Source organism: Amblyomma americanum, chromosome 8 (genome assembly GCF_052857255.1).
Source record: "Amblyomma americanum isolate KBUSLIRL-KWMA chromosome 8, ASM5285725v1, whole genome shotgun sequence".
NCBI lineage: Eukaryota > Metazoa > Arthropoda > Arachnida > Ixodida > Ixodidae > Amblyomma > Amblyomma americanum.
In genome coordinates this window covers 334,185-353,866 of record NC_135504.1, presented here as the reverse complement: position 1 = coordinate 353,866, position 19,682 = coordinate 334,185, and the positions used below count along the sequence as shown (strand labels likewise).

At 44.8% G+C, this 19,682-nt stretch overlaps 1 protein-coding gene across 1 annotated transcript in view; it reads left to right on the top strand.

The window, feature by feature from the left end:
- Positions 1-5,979, top strand: part of LOC144100745 (small G protein signaling modulator 3 homolog) — a 66,395-nt gene extending 60,416 nt beyond the window's left edge. Inside the window, exon 19 of the mRNA XM_077633574.1 lies at positions 618-5,979. Within this exon, the coding sequence (XP_077489700.1) occupies positions 618-750 (133 nt within the window). The 3' untranslated portion in view covers positions 751-5,979. The remainder of the gene's footprint in view (positions 1-617) is intronic.
- Positions 5,980-19,682: the final 13,703 nt, after the last annotated feature.

Genomic DNA, 19,682 nt, shown 5'->3' with positions numbered 1-19,682 from the left:
ATTTTTTTTCAGCCTGTGTGAGACACCGTGTCATAAGGTAGGATTGCAAAAGGCTTCTTTTCCTCATTTTTCTTTGCCATTGAAAACTTGTATCCGTCATCAGTTCTTTCAAGCAAATGTTGGCAACACCATTGAGTAGCCTGTGGATTATCTGTGACTACTAAGCTGACGGAGTTGCATGTGTCAGGCCTCAAGCCATTTTGTGAGCACTCGACGTAGGCCCTGCTTCACTCAAGGCAATGCCGTCTCTCCTTTCTAGTCTTGGGTCTTGTGAAATCAATGTGTGGTCACTTCCAATATTCCAATATTTAAAAATTAGAGCTACGAATTAGGGCACCCAAAAATGAACTGAAGCTTATGGTGCATGAGCAGAAAGAGAGGCAGTAGCTTCGGTTCTGGTTTCCAAGCAAACATCGCAACGCAAGCAAATCATGAAATCATTGCCGTATCTTAAAGACTTGACAGCACCCGCTCATTTAGTAGTGGGCAGAGCATACAGTTGCCTCCGGCCACTTGAAACAGGCAGGAGCCTATACAAATTCCGTTACTTTGAGCAGGACAGTATTCTTCTTCAGGGCTTACCATGTGCGAGAGTCGTATCTCTGCTTGCTTGACAGGCTGCTGTCCCAGTTTGCCTTCAACCTGAACCCCAACTGGGAGCTGCCCACCCAGCGAGAGCCCTCACAGCCTCTGCGCGAGGGCGTGCGCGACATGCTGGTCAAGCACCACCTCTTCTCCTGGGACCTCTGACACCTGGAACCAACACCATGGCCAAGGAAGGAGCAGGGGTCAGCAGGGTCTGCACTCAGTCAGAAATGGTCAATTTCATGGAATGAAACGTATCCACTGGTTACTTTTGTCATCGTTTTGATTGAGGAAGCTTTTGTTTGTGGTGCACAATGGCTAGGATAATCAGTGCTCAAATACCCAGCAGTTCTTCCTCGTGCCAGCTAGAATTACTCAGAATTAACTGCAGAGGTTCAAAAAGAATTGTGGCAGAATTTTTATGGCAGGCTTCTGAAAACTTCCTGCAAGTTGCTGCCCTCACTGGTATGATGTCTCATGGTGCCAGCTGCTCAGTTAAGACCACCCCTCCTCCGGAATTCTACCCTTGTTAGTTCTGGGACATAGCTGCAGTGACAGCAGCAAAGAAAAAGGCCTCAATGGTAATCAGGGCCGCATATATATCCAAAAACATTTCTTGCCTAGCAGACCATAAAAATCAATCGACAGCTCAGTTGATCAAGAAGAAAGTACAGTAATTTTGGCATGGTTATTCTTGGCTAAACCATCAAATTTTGGTTTTGGTGTGCAACAAAGCCACTGCTGGCCTTTCTTCTCAGTGGCTTGGGTTGGTGTCCGTCCTATGGCAAGAACTGTGTTCCAGCGGTGTATAATGCAACTGTTGACCAGCAACTGCTCTGCTGCTTTTGATTGGCATTGGTGTGCGTAGCATCGCAATAGCATGCGCTAATTGCCTGTATATGCTGGTTGATGTTATACTGCAAACTCTGACATCATGCTTATATGTTTCAGTCACTTCAAATCGAGCAAATGATTGTCCAGGTGGTGCTGTCCCACCACGGTCGTCTGTTGTGATGAAAAAACTGATGGAGCGCATGTTAGCATGACTGAGCAGGCTTTATTCAACTGACATCTGTATATGAATGCAGGCATAGATTGACACCCTAATCATCTGGTGAGCAAGGGGCTTGAAAGTGGCCAGGTAGCTTTCCACTGTTCAATTCAGTGGCAGTAATTTCCCTGGCCACTAGGCTCTTCGTAATGACTCTGCACCCACAAATACTTGGGTATCTTTTGCACCGGTTGTGAGGCCTGAATGAGGTGCACAGTGTGCGAGTTGAAATGCCATTAATTTTTAAAGCCTGTTTTGGCTGTTTCAAACTAGTCTTAGCATGCACAGGGCGGTAAGTTGTGTTCCTTGTTGCAATAAAAGGCACATTCCAGTGCTTGCTTCATGATTAAGCAGTTTTCAACTGTTTATGTTACTATGGATGCATGCAGGTGTCAAGTTCCTGTAGGATCTGGCAAACATTGCTGAAGTGAAATATGACATAACGCTTACATCAAAGATACCTAACAGACTTAGCAGTTCTGTAAATGAAGTTCACTCTCTCCCTTGAAGTTACCATGAAAAGAGGTATTGGGCTATTGAAGCAACTGTGTTTTCTGTGTTTTTGACTGCACAGCATTCCATTTTTCAAGCCGTCTACATTCATAGTGCAGACATGATTGCCGATGCCCATACTGTATGTGCAGTGTGCTATGTGATTTCTGCCCGAGCACTACAGCCATCTCTCAGGCAGGCAGAACTGTATGCCATCTCGAGTTCAGGGCTCACACAGGGGGTTCTGATCAAAACATGACAGATGTGAACCATTAGAACTGTGGCATGAAGGTAGCATGATGCATTTAGTGTGGGGTCATACTAAAAACAACACTAGGGTTGGACTCTGACAAAAGAGATTTGTGTTTGATGCTCATGTTGTGTTTTCTGTACCAAGTGTCCTAGGATGTAATGCTGAGCAACACTGGGGAAAAAAAAGAAGTCTCAAACTGTCCTCGGCTCTTACGGGAGCCCACAGTGCCAACGCATTCATCACTAGTCCGGTAGGAGATATACCACTATAGCATCCTGTCTCTCGCTGCGTACAGTCATCACTGCCCTCCTAATCTGTTATCTCAGCACTACAATTCTCGGCAGCCCAGTTATAGTCTCGTCAAGCAGGTGGTAGCCTCTGCTTCATTAGAGAGATTAAGCGTAGCGCCTTCTACGGCAGTGCTACCACAAAGGGCCACTGTGCGTGAACAGATCACCCCGAGGGCAACGAATTGAAAGAGGGAACAAAATGGCACAGTACTTGTCTCGCATCTCGATGGACACCCAAACTGCGTTGTAAGGGAAGGTGGGAGTGAAAGAGGTGGAGGGCTCCGGAGTAATTTCCACCACCTGGGGATCTTTCACCTGCAATGACATCGCACTGTGCACGGGCACCTTTTGCATTTTGCCTCCATTGAAACGCAGCCGGGTTTTAACGTGGGAACTCTGGCTCAGTAGCCGAGCTTCCTAACCACTGAGCCACCGCGGTGTGCTGCGCTTATTCCTGCCGCGACGGGATCGGTCAGCGCGTTCACAATGGAGACGCAAGGAAGTGGATTGCTCCATGCTAAATACCTGTGATGTTCATTGGAAGTAGGTTTATGCTGAAAGCATTGTGAAGATATTTGTACTTCATGTGTGCAGAATATTTACACAGCCCTGCTCACACACCAAAAGGGTTAGCAGACCTTGTAAAATTCCACACTGTAGGAAAAAAAGTTGTTCAGTACAACCACCGCTACTCCAGCATTTGCTGATGGAATACACACAGCACTTTAGCAGTACTGGTTGGACTTAACTAGGTAGCTGCAGATACAATGACCACGACTACTTGTCAGTGCTGTCCGCATTTCACACACAGTTTGGGCTAAGCTCACAGCTGTTCATTTGCAAATCTTTTCACTGGCTGACTGAAGAAAGGATTGGAAAGCTTGTCACAGCTAATAAGCATAGCACCTTAAATTATTTTATAAAGCAGGGCAAGGAAATTTATTTATAAAATAGGACTCACTGGTTAATATTTTAGCAAGGTGAAAAGTTGGGCTGGTTGGTGCAGCGTCGTGTCCTGCCTGTCCCTGCTTTATCTCGTGCTGCGCTGTTCCTGCCACAAGACTGGTTGATATTTTTACTTTTTCATGGTATGTGAACTGTATGACCTCTACTTTTTGTGCCATGTGCCCTTTCAGAAACAGAATGCGGTCTTGTTACTGCAATTTACACTTAAAGCATAGCATAGCAGGCATACATCACCAGCTTGTAACTTTTCAACCTAGTTGCGTAGTTTCTTACAATCTCCACTTTTTTCAGCTATGCTGATATCAGCATTGCTAGTATTTCAACTGCAGCCTGAGTTTGGATAGTTGTTCCGTGTGTAAATGGTGAAAGTCTGGTTATGTTTCGTCATCTTCTCATTGAGTATATGTTCAAAAACATTTACCTGACATAATACTTTTGTAAGCTGTGAATATGTTTTATGTCAAATGATTAAAACAACATAATGGCAGCACATCTGTTCATTTCATAACATTGCAGCATGTATGCCATTTTCCTCAATCGGTTGCCATAAAAATTAGATCTTTGTGAAAAAGTCTGCATTCTTTTTGTGTGATTAACATGTTCAATGCAATATTAGTACTAGATACCCAATTATGCATCAGATAGTGCTTGCCCAGAAATACATATACCATCTGGTGATCAATGCTCTCTATACAGTACTTTTTGCAATATTTTGAGCAAGAATTTTACTGGCAATAGACGTTTGGGTCAGAAAGTGCTTCAAGGAAGACCTTCCTTCTCTTTACAGTGCACATCAAGAAGTGTTCATTTTGGTCGTACTGCCTACAGAGTGGAGCAGTGTGTGAGAAACTTGTGAATTTTTGCAGTAAAGCCATGTGTTAGCCTGCTGAATAGTGGGGACTAATGACTCAGATTTATGTCTTTTTGTTTTCTTTTTCCATATGACAGTGGAACACAATTCTAGGTTGGATCTGTGAGGTTCAAGAATCATTTCTCCATTTTATTTACTGTTGTATTCACGCAGTGTTGTTATGAATTTACATGATTTCCTTTTACACATTCCACTTGCATCATGCCATTTTGTTATGCAAGTGATCTGTTCAAAGTCATGTTGTTGTGATATATTGACATATTTGGTATCATTTCATAATTCACGATATTTTTTCCACCTGGCTGTGCACATTTTCTTATTGCAAAATGCATTTTGGATTGAGTGTGCAGAAAACAGAACTCACTCATATGAAATCTTATCGCAGCTTTTGGGCTTGTAAATTCTGAAGCTGAATGCTAAGCTTAAGCTGAGTGCTGAAGAAAAGGTAGATATATTGAACCGCTTGTTTTTTATGAGAAAAGGGTTGTTCTGTTCTGGGCAACCTAAGTAGTATCTTGAGTACTATCTTAAGTGGTAAGTGACACCTATGTGGAGTGAATGAACTTGTACGGGAAGTCTATTTTTGAATGCCTACACTAAATTCTCATTGCTGCGTGGGACATCCCCTAGCCATGTTGCACTTCTGTTCTGTACATGATGTTCAAATCAGACTCTATTAAGATTGTCCTGTCAGCTGTGCCAATTGGCACATCACATTATTTGACTGCATTCCTTCCTTTCCCCATATCATGTTCCTTGCTACTGTACTAGTCGAGATCTGCTTTTTATGTTTTGCACAATTTGTCTTGTCCAGAACTGTGAGTGGAACAAAGTTTGTCTTTGAGCACAAGATACCTTGCAGACAGCATGCTATTAGTTTTAACAGAAAAGAATGTGAACTGTTAGAACTTTGTGCAGTTTTCACTGCTCTCAAGTAAACTGGAGATCACTTTGACTGTATAACCCATGGCTAGGCTGATGCTGTTTGCAGTTCTGGATGGTACAGTTGTATGCATGAACAAGCCTGGGCCTGCTTCAAAGAGGGCTAGGTTAGTGCAGTTGGTAAGACATGTGCTCGTTTGTTATGCATTCAGCAGTGAATGGAGTACTGCGTAAAGTGTGAAAGCAGCACAGACATTGTGCAGCCAGTATCTGAGTGAATTATCTGTGACTCCAGGGAATTCATAATGCCAGCATTCTAGTCTACAGGCTATTTATGCAAGACGTTCCAAACAGCGAACGTCTCCATTCATTCCGTACATTTGTCATACTGCACAGAAAACTTATTTTTGAACATGTGTTCAAGTAGATAAATATACATATATAGATATTTTGGAAAATGGATGTCTTTTGTACTGGGAACCAGCTCGGCCTGCATATGTGGCTGATGCTGTCCACCCTGGTACTCAGGTGCTTTCATTTTCTCGCTTCTCTTTTCCAATAAATCTCATTGCTGTTTTTCATGCTTGCATCCACTCGCAGTGTGTGGGTCTGCAGACTGCCATACAACAAATGCTCTGCAACCTCTCCCACTCTCATTTTCCATTTTTATTTCTTTTCTCGATTTTTCTTTTATTTTTTAATTTTTTTATTTCATTGCATATATGTTGCTTATAAAAGTGTTGCTCATCAACTTTTACATTTTTGTTTTATTTACCATGCAACTTGTAACTGACAGTTCGTGCAGACAACTTCCATCCGCACCACTCATGACCCAAGAAAGGCTTATGCCTTAAAATGTAGCTCTGGCAAGCTTGGCCAGAGAATGCACCAGTGTTTCTCGATTCAGGCAGCTAAACCAGGCTAGTGTAGATGCCAGATGTGTTAAGCCCTCATTTGAGGACACGCGGGGGTTGTGTACAGTACAAAATTAGATCAAAAATGAAACAAAAAGGCACAATAACAATTTCTTGGTGACGAGCATCTGGAAGGCATCATCCTCAATGCCTTTCATAATATGTCTGACCTTGTTGGCCTCTCTCATAGAAGGGTTGACACGCTTGCAGAGATCGACGACATCTTCTATATAACTGGTGAAGTTTTCACCGGTTTGCTGGGCCCGACTTCGCAAGCGTTGCTCGGCGCAAAGCTTACGCACTGCGGGACGGCCAAAGACTTCTGTCAGGCTGGTTTTGAGAGCTGCCCAGCTGGGGATGTCAGCCTCGTGGCTTTAAAACCAGAGATTAGCTGCGTCGCTCAAATAAAATATAACATCGGTGAGCTTGACGTTGTCGTTCCACTTATTGTACGCACTTACGCGTTCATAGGAGGCCAACCAATCCTCCACATCCGTGTCATCTATGCCGCTGACAATGCTGTTGTCATTCCGGCTCGTCAGGAAGGCTGGCTTCAGCACTGCAGTAAATTAAAACGATGAAGCAGCGATTTTGTGGACATTTTTCTACGCCTCACGCGACGCAAAAGCACACACTGACATCACAGCCATCGTTCGGCTGATGAAACCTAAACAGCATGACAGAAAAAAAATCGATTATAAATTATTTGGTGGTCGTAGGCGAATATCGCATGGTGATTCATTCGTAGTAGTGTCTTCCGTATCATTATAGAGAAGAAAATATGCCACCAAAATTAGGTGTCTATACTCCTTTAAGCAAACATCATGAGCATGTCTAGGATGCACTTTGTCCGAAAAGTTTGCACGTCACTTTAAGATTAAAATCTGTTACAGTATATCACGGTCATATATGTGGTAGAACTCAGAATATAAGGGTTCTGCGCAGATACGCGGTCCACAGTTATGCAGAGCACCGCAGATGCACCGCATCTATATATAGTGGCCAAGTCACGCCGGATATCTCTTCCCAGCTAGCGAATGTGCCTGAACTACATGCGGCTCTCTGGTTTGACGGAAGCGCAGTTGTCACTAACCACTATCAGAGTTTCGTGACCACCTTATTTCCTTAATATATACATTACGACTGCTTTATGATATTTCTATGCTGTTGGGTAGTTTTCCACACGGATCGAGTACGTAGCATTCAATTTTTAGCCTGGCGTTTTTTTTCCGACGCCGACGGCACAAAAATTTCTTTGAACGGTAAAAGTACACAGCTTAGCTGCAAAACGTACGAGTCATGCTAACTAGTAAAGCGAGTAACTAAATTTCAACTATTACCGATAGGCACCTGCGATTAGAGATTTGTAGCTGGCCATTAGTAATAGATATATCAGTTTTTAGAATTTCAAACACGTACGTGGTTACCTTCACCGCTGTGTCTCAACAAAATTTGGCTACACCATGCCAAAATACATGCGCTTTTGAAAGCATATGCAAGCAAAGCAAACCTTCCAGTGCCCGTAAGCAGTCGAAAGAGCCAAATTTTATCGAGCCAGCGCGCCGAATGTAATCAAATTATCGAAATTATAAAAACTGATATGGCTGTTACTAACGGCCAGCTACAAATCACTAATTACAGTCAGATGCCTATTGATAATAGCTAACAAGTTAACTATTAGAATGTAGTTCATCACTTGATTATAGTCAACATGATTTGCCTGTTTTCGCGAACACTGGTATCACTATGCTGCCATATCTTTACCTCAAAAACAGTATTTAAAAAAAATTAGTGATCACTTTCCCTGAAACATTTGGTATGTACGCTGCATTATCTATGCTAGCTCCATGTTGCCAAGTGCAGGCATGCCGTGGGCTCGACCAAGCCCATCGTGAGGCTTTTTGTTTGCTGTCCTCAGCACCACTGGTGTTGAAATGAACTAGTTGAAATAAGCAGTAAAATTACTGCTCCTCTAGCCATTTGAGCCAAGTTAAGCGCAGCACATGTCATTCATCTATGATTGAGTTGAAGAATTTGCCAGCCCACGATGCGCCACTGAACAAAAATGCATCCAATTTCATAAGCAGATATATTAGTGCTTAAAGTTTTTTCATTCCTTATTTGTTCTTTGCTCTTAGAATATAATAGTTTTTCATATTACATTGTCATATTTATTCATTTTCTCCTGAAATAGTTGTTCTAGTTTCCTGTACTTTTACAATTGCATCTGCAAACAAACTTCCTTGTTTTGTTGCCTAAACTGCACTCGGCTACATTTTTTACATATTGTAGTGCTTTAGTCTTTTATAGACTGCCTAGTATTTGCATTATAGCATTCTCACTCGTATGTTTCGGAGCTTAGTCTTGGGTATTTCATTTATACTAGTACCGTGGTATTACCTCATGTCAGAACTTGTTCTAACTTGCATTTCATTTATAGTACTACTGTAAAGACTGGCCATGGCCTTCGGCCCCGGAATCTTCAGATGCTGGCGCTTAACGAAGAAGACGACAAGCGCCGAACGCTCCATCCCTCAATCTCTCGGGATTTTTCCCGTCAAAACTTTCCTGTGTCCAGCAATTAACCACCTGTGTCTTGGCCGTGTACTCCCCCCTAGTGGGTATGTGCCACGTCTGAGGCCTTCCTTCCTTCCTTCCTCTCGGGATTGTGGCTACATCGTGGCCACATCGTGGTATACATAGGAACATATCTGGCTGCTCTGCTCTGCTGGGAACGATCGGCTAAGTTTCGGGTGGCTTCTCGTTTTGGGAGCTTTAAGCACGCGGTAAGGCAATAAGCCCAGGCTATGTCTACCCAGTCTACCGGCCAGGGGAGCTCCCCCCGGTCGGCTTCTCTATCCTGATCTGCTTTTGGAAGCTCTTTTGCGCAGCGGCGTCGGCAGTATCCCTGTTGCGCTGGTGCCTCATGATGGCGGTGCACTCAAGATGACCAACCCTGGAGCTATTCGGGCTGCTCTCCAGTCAGCCAGTTCTCATTATGAGTCAATCTCAGAGGTACGCCAGTTTGGACGCAGCGGGTTTCTGTGTAGATCGCCCGACCTCAACTATGTCAGATTTACTAAAGGCCTCAGCCGCTTGATCCGCTTACGAGTCTTTATGTGCTCCGAGGCAAACTTTGCTGCACGTGCTCTGAAAAAAGCTTTCTCCGGAGTGTCAACCTATAAAGCAGAATCAAAATTTAGTCACCTTCTACAATCACAAGCTGCTCGGTTCCAGCCACGTGTACTTTCTTCAGGGGTAACAAAAATGCAGGAGGTTCGCACTGAGGTGTAGGAAAAAAAATTTCCTTTGCACTCGCCGTTGCTTGTGTTGCTGGACACCCATTTCCAAGCCGAGAGATCTGGCAGGGGCTCTCTCAGCTTGATGTGGAGGACACACACACTAATAAATTTATTGGTTTATTGATAAAAAAAAGGCATACAAATGTTTTAAGTGTGTTAGCAAGAGTCATGGGTGTAAAATCAAGCTGATCCAGTCACTCAAGACCCCTTACCTATGCGCTGTAAATAGGTTGCAGTAATAAAAACATGCCAGAAATAAGCCATTCATATACACATGTGAAAGCTCTGGTGTTGTATGTTGTTTTCAGGTTAACCTTGCCTGCCTGCCTTACTTACCACCGCTTGTTTTCTCTTTTCTGGTGTTTGAACAGAACTCGAAGTTTGTGGAGGCAACATTCCCTGCACAGATTGATATTCAAAGGGCATTATTTGATTGCCAAGATATCCTTTGCCAGATTAAGAGAAGTATGCGGTATACAGAAGATTATTTTGTAGTGACAGCTTGTAATTTTGCTCACATCGTGTCCATTGTCCGAAGATTCATTTTCCTACTGAAGCTTACCTAACAGAAAAGAAATGTCACAGTATATCAGCCATAATTGATTGTTAAGATATCCTTTGCCAGATTAAGAGAAGTATACGGTATACAGAAGATTATTTTGTAGTGACAGCTTGTAATTTTGCTCACATCGTGTCCATTGTCTGAAGATTAATTTTCCTATAGAAGCTTACCTAACAGAAAAGAAATGTCACAGTATATCAGCCATAATCAGCACGCATATAATTTAAAGAATGGCAGTTAGCTTCCCCAGACAGCACATGGAAACCAAAAAGAGATAATTCTGTTGGGGTACAAACAGCAATTACCCATGTGAAAAGGTTTTTTGCTTTAACAACATCTCAAACATTTTCAAACAAATTAACACCATGGAAAAAAGAAGAATGTATAATTCACTGTGCAACTTGCAAACCGATATTCTTTTACCTCTGCAAGGCCTCTCTGCCTTGATGGGAAGCAACACTGATATTACATTCTGAATCTACTGGATATTTCTAAAGACCCCACAAAACAAAGCACTTATTTTAGTACTTTCTTTTTTATCTACGTAATGTAGCAACCAGCATTGGGAATTCAAAAACGGGAATTCTTAACATTCAGAGCTGCAATGGATATACATATGGCATGCAATGTTCTGCACCACCATGCAGGCTCTGAAATGAATTGCAGTGCATATTTATGTTTGTTTAATTCTGCGTGTGTGTGAGCAAGGTTCTCATACATGCAATAAAGCTTCAGTAAGTGGACATTGGCATAGTTGCTGTGTCACTTGCCCATAAGGCCCTGGACGCGCATTAGTAGAGGTTTTCAGCCACATAGTCTCGGCGCATGCTCGCTGAGGCATAACATGTGCAATCAGGAAGAAAACAGTAGCACTGAAAATGCAAGACATTTGTCATGCAGTTGCATTTTTGTATTACAGCCGCATTGAAATTTAGTAGCTTGAGACAGTTGTTTATCATGGAAGTTTCTGCACTAAATATGCCCTAAGCCATAGCAAATATTGAACAAAAGCAGTTAATTCTGACAGGGGCATGTACCGACAAGAAAGCAGACTGTGTGACTAGGAAAGGTCGTGAAGCTGGTAAGCACACAAAACTTTCAAGAGGAAGAATTCAACGTGCCGCATGTGCCAATTTTAGCACAGAAACTAAAATGCGGTGTACCAATTGCTTGCAGCCAAAGGCAGCTCACGTGATACCGCTCGGCAAGAAACCCTTGCAGCTCCGATGCAGTGCACATGAAAGCTCTACAAAGACTAGAAAATGTGAAAAAAATTGTAAATTGTGGGACACGTCACGAAGCGACACATTGTCGGTGAGGGACGCCGTAGTGAAGGGATCTGGATTAATTTCGACCACCCGTAAGTCTGATATTTCACAGCACACTCCTGCCTTTCGCCTTCATCGAAAGGCGCGGCCGCGTTATTGAACCCGAGTCGTCGGCTCAGTCGCCTCGAGCGCTCCTACGTACCACTGAACCGGCGCAACAGGTGTTGAAAAACTACCGATATTCCTCCAAGGATTTGCATGATATAAGCTCTCTTCGCAGCCATTCTGTTACAAAAAGCGGTCGCTCGTAATGGGCAGCGGTTGCTGGTACTGTACTGTACATCAAATATTCAGCTCCGCGCTGTAGCAGTCGCGCTGCGACAATATATAACAGTCGAACTTGCAGCGAGTGAATGAAGCGTCCTAAACCACTGCCCAAACTTAAGCGCGAACAGACGACGCACTCCGAAAAGTTCGCACTTGAATTTTTAATCAAGAATTACCCCGCATTGCCCGAAGGTGTTATAGCAGTATAGCAGGGTCCCGGATTCACGGATTATCAAAAAAAAAAGAAAACGTCTTCGTTTACAGCGCACACTTGAACCTCCGAAAGTCGATTCCACTGTTGCACAGTTTCAACAAAAAATGAATTCGCGAACAAGTTCGTCCTGGGACGGTACTCGCAAATTTTACAAGAATGGTCATGTCGTTTAGAAGCAGCAAGACTTTCCCACGTCAATAATAATAATAATAATAATTGGTTTAGGGGAAAGGAAATGGCGCAGTATCTGTCTCATATATCGTTAGACACCTGAACAGCGCTGTAAGGGAAGGGATAAGGAGGGAGTGAAAGAAGAAATGAAGAATGAGGTGGTCTAGTGGACGGCTCCGGAATAATTTCGACCACCTGGGGATCTTTAACGTGCACTGACATCGCACAGCACACGGGCGCCTTAGCGTTTTGCCTCCATAAAAACGCAGCCGGCACGGTCGGGTTCGAAACCGGGAACTCCGGATCAGTAGTCGAGCGCCCTAACCGCTGAGCCACCGCGGCGGGGCTTCCACGTCAAGACATTATTCATTTCTGTACAACTATCCCTGCGCCCGGCCGTACCTGCCCGAGACGAATCTTGCTGCCCTGTTGTGAATTTGCTCCAATTGCTGTGCAGTGTCCCATACAGTAGAGGCGTATTAAATAAAGGGACGAACACAGGACAGAGAAAGTTTTGTTGAGATTTGGCCGTGAAAATTCATTAGCGGGAATTGAAACAGCTTGGCAGCGCCGTAGTTACAAGCGCACATAACCGAAAGACCCGGAATACAATCTGAAGTACTCTATTCATCCCATGCGCCAACATGAGTAATGGTTGCGTTTAATTTTGCGATTAGTTTCTTTTTATAATGCAAATTAAAATGCAATTTTTGCGGGCATGTTGCTTCAGGGAATTTAGCATGTCATCTCACTTGCATAAAAGTTTGTATAACATGTGGAGAAACCTCTATGCCTAAAATAGACGTTATCAAGAAGTTGCAGCGTTGCAAGTGCCCCCTGCTAAACGTTGCATAGGTACGAATTTTTTTTAATAAAGTGTGCCACACTAACTATTGTTTTTTATTTGCGATTAGTTTAATTTACTTCAACTAAATTAGATGTTAAGCAGGCAGAATACGAGTAAAGCTTGGACCCCTGCAGTCAGTAAGGCTGCTTCAGACAATTCAAGTTGTCATCAATCTTGCATACTACTTTGTAAAATACATGGAGAGACAAACAGGACATAGCACATGGCAAGAAGTTGTTGCTTTGCATGTGTCCTCTGTTCAAAGTTGCAAAGGTAAGTATTTTTTAAATACAATCCGCCAACGCAAATAGTGTTTGAGTTTGCTATTAATCGTTTTTTTATTACTGCAAATAAATCGTTCCTTTGGCGGGTAGATTGCTTAAGGCAATTTGGCTTGTCATCTCTCTTGAAGATAAATTTGTATAACATATGGAGAAACAAAACTAAAATAACCCTTAGTACGAAGTTGTAGTCCTGCTAGTGGCCTCTGATAAAAGTGGCAAAGCTACGTATTACCGAAAATATTGTCTGTTTTTATGTTACTATTAGTTTGTTTTTACTTATGGATACTAAAAAAGAATTTAGGCAGATAGATACGTGGGACGTTTGTACTGCTGCTGTTAGCTGGGTTGCTTCAGACAATTAAACATCTCATATCTCTTGCATTCAACTTTAATATACCAATGGAAAAACAAACACAACTTAGCACATTGCAAGAAGTTGTTGCTTTGGAAGTGCCCTCTGTTCAAAGTTGCAAAGGTAAGTTTTTTTACATCAAATCCGCCAAAGTAAATAATGCTTGCGTTTCAAAGTGCTTTAACTTGAACGGCATTTTGCAATGATAGCTACACTGGGCTACCAGTCGAGCATTTATCGGTACATGGCAGAGGCCAGTTGGGATTCAATATGGCGGAGTCTGTTAAGTTGTCTCCCCCCGGCCCTGGTTTGAGACACCCAAGGCCTTGTTGTTGTGTGCCGCCATCTATCAGCACGCTGCAAAACTGCGAGATTCCTCGCGCAACGTGCGGAGCATAAGACAAGCGGCGCCGTTGGTACACCTATCTATTCTTACACCGTGCTCTCGGCCGTCACCGCGCGCTGTTGCCTAATATTTATAACGCGTAATCTTTAAGCAGCGACACCACAAACTGTGTACGCTCAGTGCGCGCGGCTGTGATATTTTGTTGCAGTGGGTGGCATCCCGTGTGGGAGTGCCAGGAAACGAAGCTGCTGACCGACTCGCCAAGGCAGTCCACTCCAATCCAGCAGCTCCAGTTTGTGAGGCTATCTCGGCCTTTGACGCAGCGCGTCACATACTGCGCCACAAGGTTGCACTTTGCCACCCAGACCCCCGCGTCGCATCCGGCAAGCTCCCAAGGCCTGTCCCGTACACTGCCTTCGGACGCGCGGCATACTCTTTACTCCTGCACATCAGGATTGGTTGTGTCTTCACGGCAGACCGACGCCACCGCCTCATGGGAGAGGCCGACACAAACTGTATTGACTGCGGAGAGACAGAAACAGTTGAGCACCTGCTCTGTGAGTGCCCCGTTCATGCTAACGTGCGCTCCATAATGCGCGCCGAATACAGCAAGCTCGGCCTGCCCTCTGCCACTGCCGGCGACCCAGTCTTCCCTGAGGCATCGCCACACAAAAGGAAAGCTGCCCTGTCCGCTCTCGTCTCCTTCGTCGATGAGGCAGGCCTTCGCAGGCGCATCTAGTGTCACCCAAGTGCTTTGTGCTGCGTGCTGTGAACGCAAACCTTCTGTGCATTGTGCCCCAGTGTGCTGAATTTTCACCATCGCGCGCTACATTGTGTGTGCCCGCAAACCCCTTTCCAGAGACTCTTTGGCGTCTCCACTTCCCCTCCTCCTGCACTAAGAAACATACTGTGATCAATGAGTGCATGGGTGTCTTCTGACTCACACCAGTGCGCGCTTCGCAATGTGTGCCCGCCCACTGTTTCTCGTGCCTGTGTATCGCGCTTTTCGTGCCGCATTCTGCCGTGCACTTGCCGCCCTTTCCGCCATCTGACCCGTCCTCTATTCTATCTCTTTAACTCCCCTCCCCTAACCCTGTGCAGTGCAGCGAAGGTGTTCTCCAAGAAACAGTTGCACGCCCTGCACACAAATTTTTCGCCAACAACCAGAACCACTTACGACAGTTAAAAGGCAGAGCCTTGTGACACTCCCGTGTCAGCGTGTCACCAGGCACTGCAGTGTTTAAAATGTGGTGGAAGTAACGCCAAAATTTAGGCTTAGAAAGTCGGGCCATTAGCAACGTTGTCGTTTTTGCTATGAAAAATCGGGCCACTAACAACAGCGTACTGCGTCATTATTGCAAAGGGCCAGAGAGCGGTGGGTGCGAGTAGTCCGAGTTTTTTTCTCGGTGGCGGCGAGTGGGCTTTCGAGGTGATGTGCTCGGCTTTGCCTTGCGTCTGAAAGTCGCCTCGCCTCGCCTCGCAGCGGTACGCACTCATTGACGATTTCTTCTGGATGTGTCGAATCGCCGTTTAGCGGAAATTTTTCTCTTCAAAGCTAGTGCAGTGATGCGGAGCGATCGGGCTGTGCGGCACCGAGCCGTCGTTTTCTGCAGCAGCTTACTGCATCCTTTCGAACTATGCAGACACGCAGAGGCTTTCAGCGTTTTCCACGTTGCCCTGCTGTGTGTCAAAAGGAAGTTTGCGTAGCAGGCGTAGAATAACACCGAGCGGCACGCTTTTGCGATCGTATTCCTCGGCGTCGGAAGGGCTGCCGGCGGCTCTACGCCCGTGCGAGGGGAACGACTGCGGCGGGCTGCGCGCTTTCGAGGCACCTTATTTCTCAAAACCCTTAAAATAACGGTCGTCCGGCCACTGCAGCCCGCAACGGCTCAGCGCTCTGCACTTGATCCCATTGCATTCGCTCGATCTTGTGTGTCTGAAATGGATCACCTTGCGCTTTGGTGTATATATTAATTGCGCTGTACCGACTGCTGCAACGCTAAACGCTCACCGTAAAATGCTTCTCTCTGTTACGCTCGCTTATTCTCGCTGGAATTTCACTCAGAGATGTTATACGACAGTATATACCAAGCTTATAAATCCGCGTCGTCCGGAGCGCAGGTGGCCCCCCCCCAAGTAGTATTCGCACAGTGCGAGTTTAGCACTGCAAAACTATGTATATATAGATTAAGTGAAAAACCTCTCTGAATGCGCCGCTGCCATGCGCGCGAGAGCACATGAACCCTGTACAATACGCGCGCATGCAGCTCAGCTTCAGTAGCATGGGGCTATTAATTGTTAACCCCGCAGCTACGCGGTCGGACCAAACCTAGCTCTGTCATACAGTTATTCTGCAGCATAACTTCAACGGTGCTCACCTGGTCGGTATTCTCAGTCAGCCGATAAATATCAACTTGGCTAACATATATGCACGTTCAGAATAAACGATACAGCGTAGCCGATACGACCTAGCTGTGCAACTTGCACCACCTTTCTCAACCTTGTTTACAAATCCCCAAGATATTGCTGCAGGAACTAAGGTGGAAATGGTTCTTCTTGGTCATATAAGCAAGAGGCCCCGTTGACCTACCTTAGTCTCCACCTCTTGTTGAAAGGATTTCATCAGTTCGTGCTGGCCTGCAGGGCCTGTTTACACAGTTTTGTGCATGTCCAAATGTATAATAGTGAAAGTAGAGCAGTGACACCATGTTGCATAGTCAGAAACATTTATTTGTGCTCTTGACCAACCAATACGGCCAGTAAGCAAATATAGGAGGCATTATTTACATTATCAGGGTGCAATCAAACAATAGTTAAATATACATGGTAAATGCTATGCACAAAAAAAAAGGGGGATTCAGGGTTTACTAACCAGTCATTGACGAGTGTGAGCTGAACAAAAAATTTATCCGCAAAAACTAGCAGAGGATTCAGACTGAGGACTTATGACTATTGCAAGATTAAACTACTGGCCGCAGTGCATAGCCAGAACCCTCCTGAAATGATGATAACCCCTTCCCCCTCTCTCCCAAATGATGCTCCACTGGACATGCATTCCTTTGCCTCACTGTTTCGGAAAGAAACTCGGTAGCTATATGCCCGCTACTGGCCCTTAAACTGGGTAAGCTTCCTAAAAATTAGTCGCACATGGCTATCCTGGAAGCTTTCTATGACCTTCTTGCCTACGTGATAGAGCCTATGTTTAAAAAGCACCCTGCAATGCTCTGCACTAGAAGGACATAATGATCCTCAAGCGGAAACATGTGGCCATGAAGCTCCAGAAACAGATCTTTGCTGGAATGAAACCAAAACTTCATGCACAAGGTTAGTTAACAAAGTTCTTGATGACAGGCTTTTACTGTGCAATGGCAATCGAACAAGAGACTCAGATTTACGACAGATTTTAATTACACTCTCTCTCTGATGGGTAGCTCAGCCCTCCGCTACTTTTTCTCTGAATGAAAGAGTATGTGTCACCCTGTGGTCGAGATGCAAACAACGCTACCGCGCACTGGTCGCACGGCAGCTTAGTATGCAACTTGTGTGAAACGTAACCAGCCAGGTACGTCACTACTCTGTCTCCCCATTCAGTATTATGCTCTGGATGTGAGATACAGTCGTGATCTCTGGCTATTTGGTGCTGCGCAGCAGTGTCCGCATCCAAGATGCGCCTCCTGCCTTTTGACGCGTTTACTGTCTCAGTTGCTGAAGCAATAATAGCACTACCGCACGACAAGATTGCTGCAGTTTCTAAAGGCAAGCAGTTCCCTGTTGCTACATCACCGAGCTCATTGTGAACTACTACTTTTCTGAAAGCAGCATGAAATTGTACAACAGTTGGGTGGTCGTTGTGGCCTCTGTGGGACCTGATAAGTCCGAAAAAAAGTTCCAGGCAGTCTTGACAAATTTTGTGTGCTTATATATATTTGAGGACTTTCTTTTCCATGACAGTGAAATTGTAGAGTGCAAGTAAGCTTTTCATACATGTGGTGAAATCTAAAAATCCCGTTTTTTGTGCCGTCTCAATCATGCTGTGGCCACTGGTAGACTTGCTCAGTGATGACAGGTAAATGATTGAGGCTCTAAACATGGCTTCAACATCTTTGAAATTTCACTCATTTAAAACTTTCTTGAATCCCTTTTGCTGTATGGACCTTCATTTCAACGCATCAAAGGTATTGTTAATGCACCTCAAAAATTCTTCACTTGGCTGTGAGTCGGCAAAACCATCTACTTTGAGCACTCGACATTCAGCAAGTGCTGTGGCCACAGAAGTGCTCATAACTTGGGCCGCACCCCTGACCTTCCTCGGCTGCCTCTGCCATAGAATATGCGCTCTGTGCAGCTTGTTGGCCAAGTGAAGCCCTTCTTTTTGTTGCAAACTATGTAGCCGCTCAATATGCTGCCATGCCACCGTGTTTCCCTTGTTGATTTTTTGTGCGCTAGAGCATTTGTGACAAGTTTTAACATATGACAAGGGTCAAGAAATGCTGCCGCTGGTTTTTGGGTGGCAGGATGAGAGAATGTCGTCTTCAGTTGGTCTACATTTTTGAAGCTGCAGCCCAGCTCCTCTGACATGGCTGTATTTGCTGGAGCTCCATCGCCTGTTAGAGCTACAACCATTGCCCCAGCATCAAGGGCAAGAAGCAGGCTTTGTGTATATAACTAGATCAGCTCGCTGCTCGCCGAGAAGACCATCTACTAAAAAGTATCCGAGCGGCAGCTTCCACCGTCCGTTAATGGCTACTGCCATTACAACAAAAAGCAGCTTTTGCCTGTGGCAGGCAGTCACCATCAACTCCTGTGCCCTTGTCAGCAAACCCCTCAGAATTGCCCCTGTTCCACTGAACCTGCTGCCTGACTGACATTTCATCAGTCATCAGACTGCATACAGTTTGGTGGCCTCGGCTGCTCATCTCGGTGCATTTCATTTTTAGAGCATTGAATGCCTCAGTTGAAAAGCCAGCATTGCCATCTACAGTCTGATACCACTCTCGCAGTGTTCTTTGGTGGGGCAAGCAGGTGTCGAAGACCTGTCTCACGTAATTGTATGCTTGTGGTGAGTAGAAATTGAGTGACAGCGCAAAGGCCCTGAGCTCAGGTGAAAACTGCCTCGGCACATCCCGGCCAGGGCGCTTGGATATCTGTTTTTTAGGGAGGTGTTGATTGGCTATTCCAAGGGTGTCAAGCACAGCCACCTGATCCTTCAGCACGATATTTTGCCTCTGTAGCATTTGAATCTCAGCCTTCAATTCTTCAAGCGTTTTTTTTTTTCTGGGGTCTTCTAGACTGCTGCAGCCGCTTGATCCGCTTTCGAGTCTTTATGTGCTCCGAGGCAAACTTTGCTGCACGTGCTCTCAAGAAACCTTTCTCCGGAGTGTCAACCTATAAAGCAGAATCAAAATTTAGTCACCTTCTACAATCACAAGCTGCTCGGTTCCAGCCACGTGTACTTTCTTCAGGGGTAACAAAAATGCAGGAGGTTCGCACTGAGGTGTAGGGAAAAAAATTTCCTTTGCACTCGCCGTTGCTTGTGTTGCTGGACACCCATTTCCAAGCCGAGAGATCTGGCAGGGGCTCTCTCAGCTTGATGTGGAGGACACACACACTAAAAAATTTATTGGTTTATTGATAAAAAAAAGGCATACAAATGTTTTAAGTGTGTTAGCAAGAGTCATGGGTGTAAAATCAAGCTGATCCAGTCA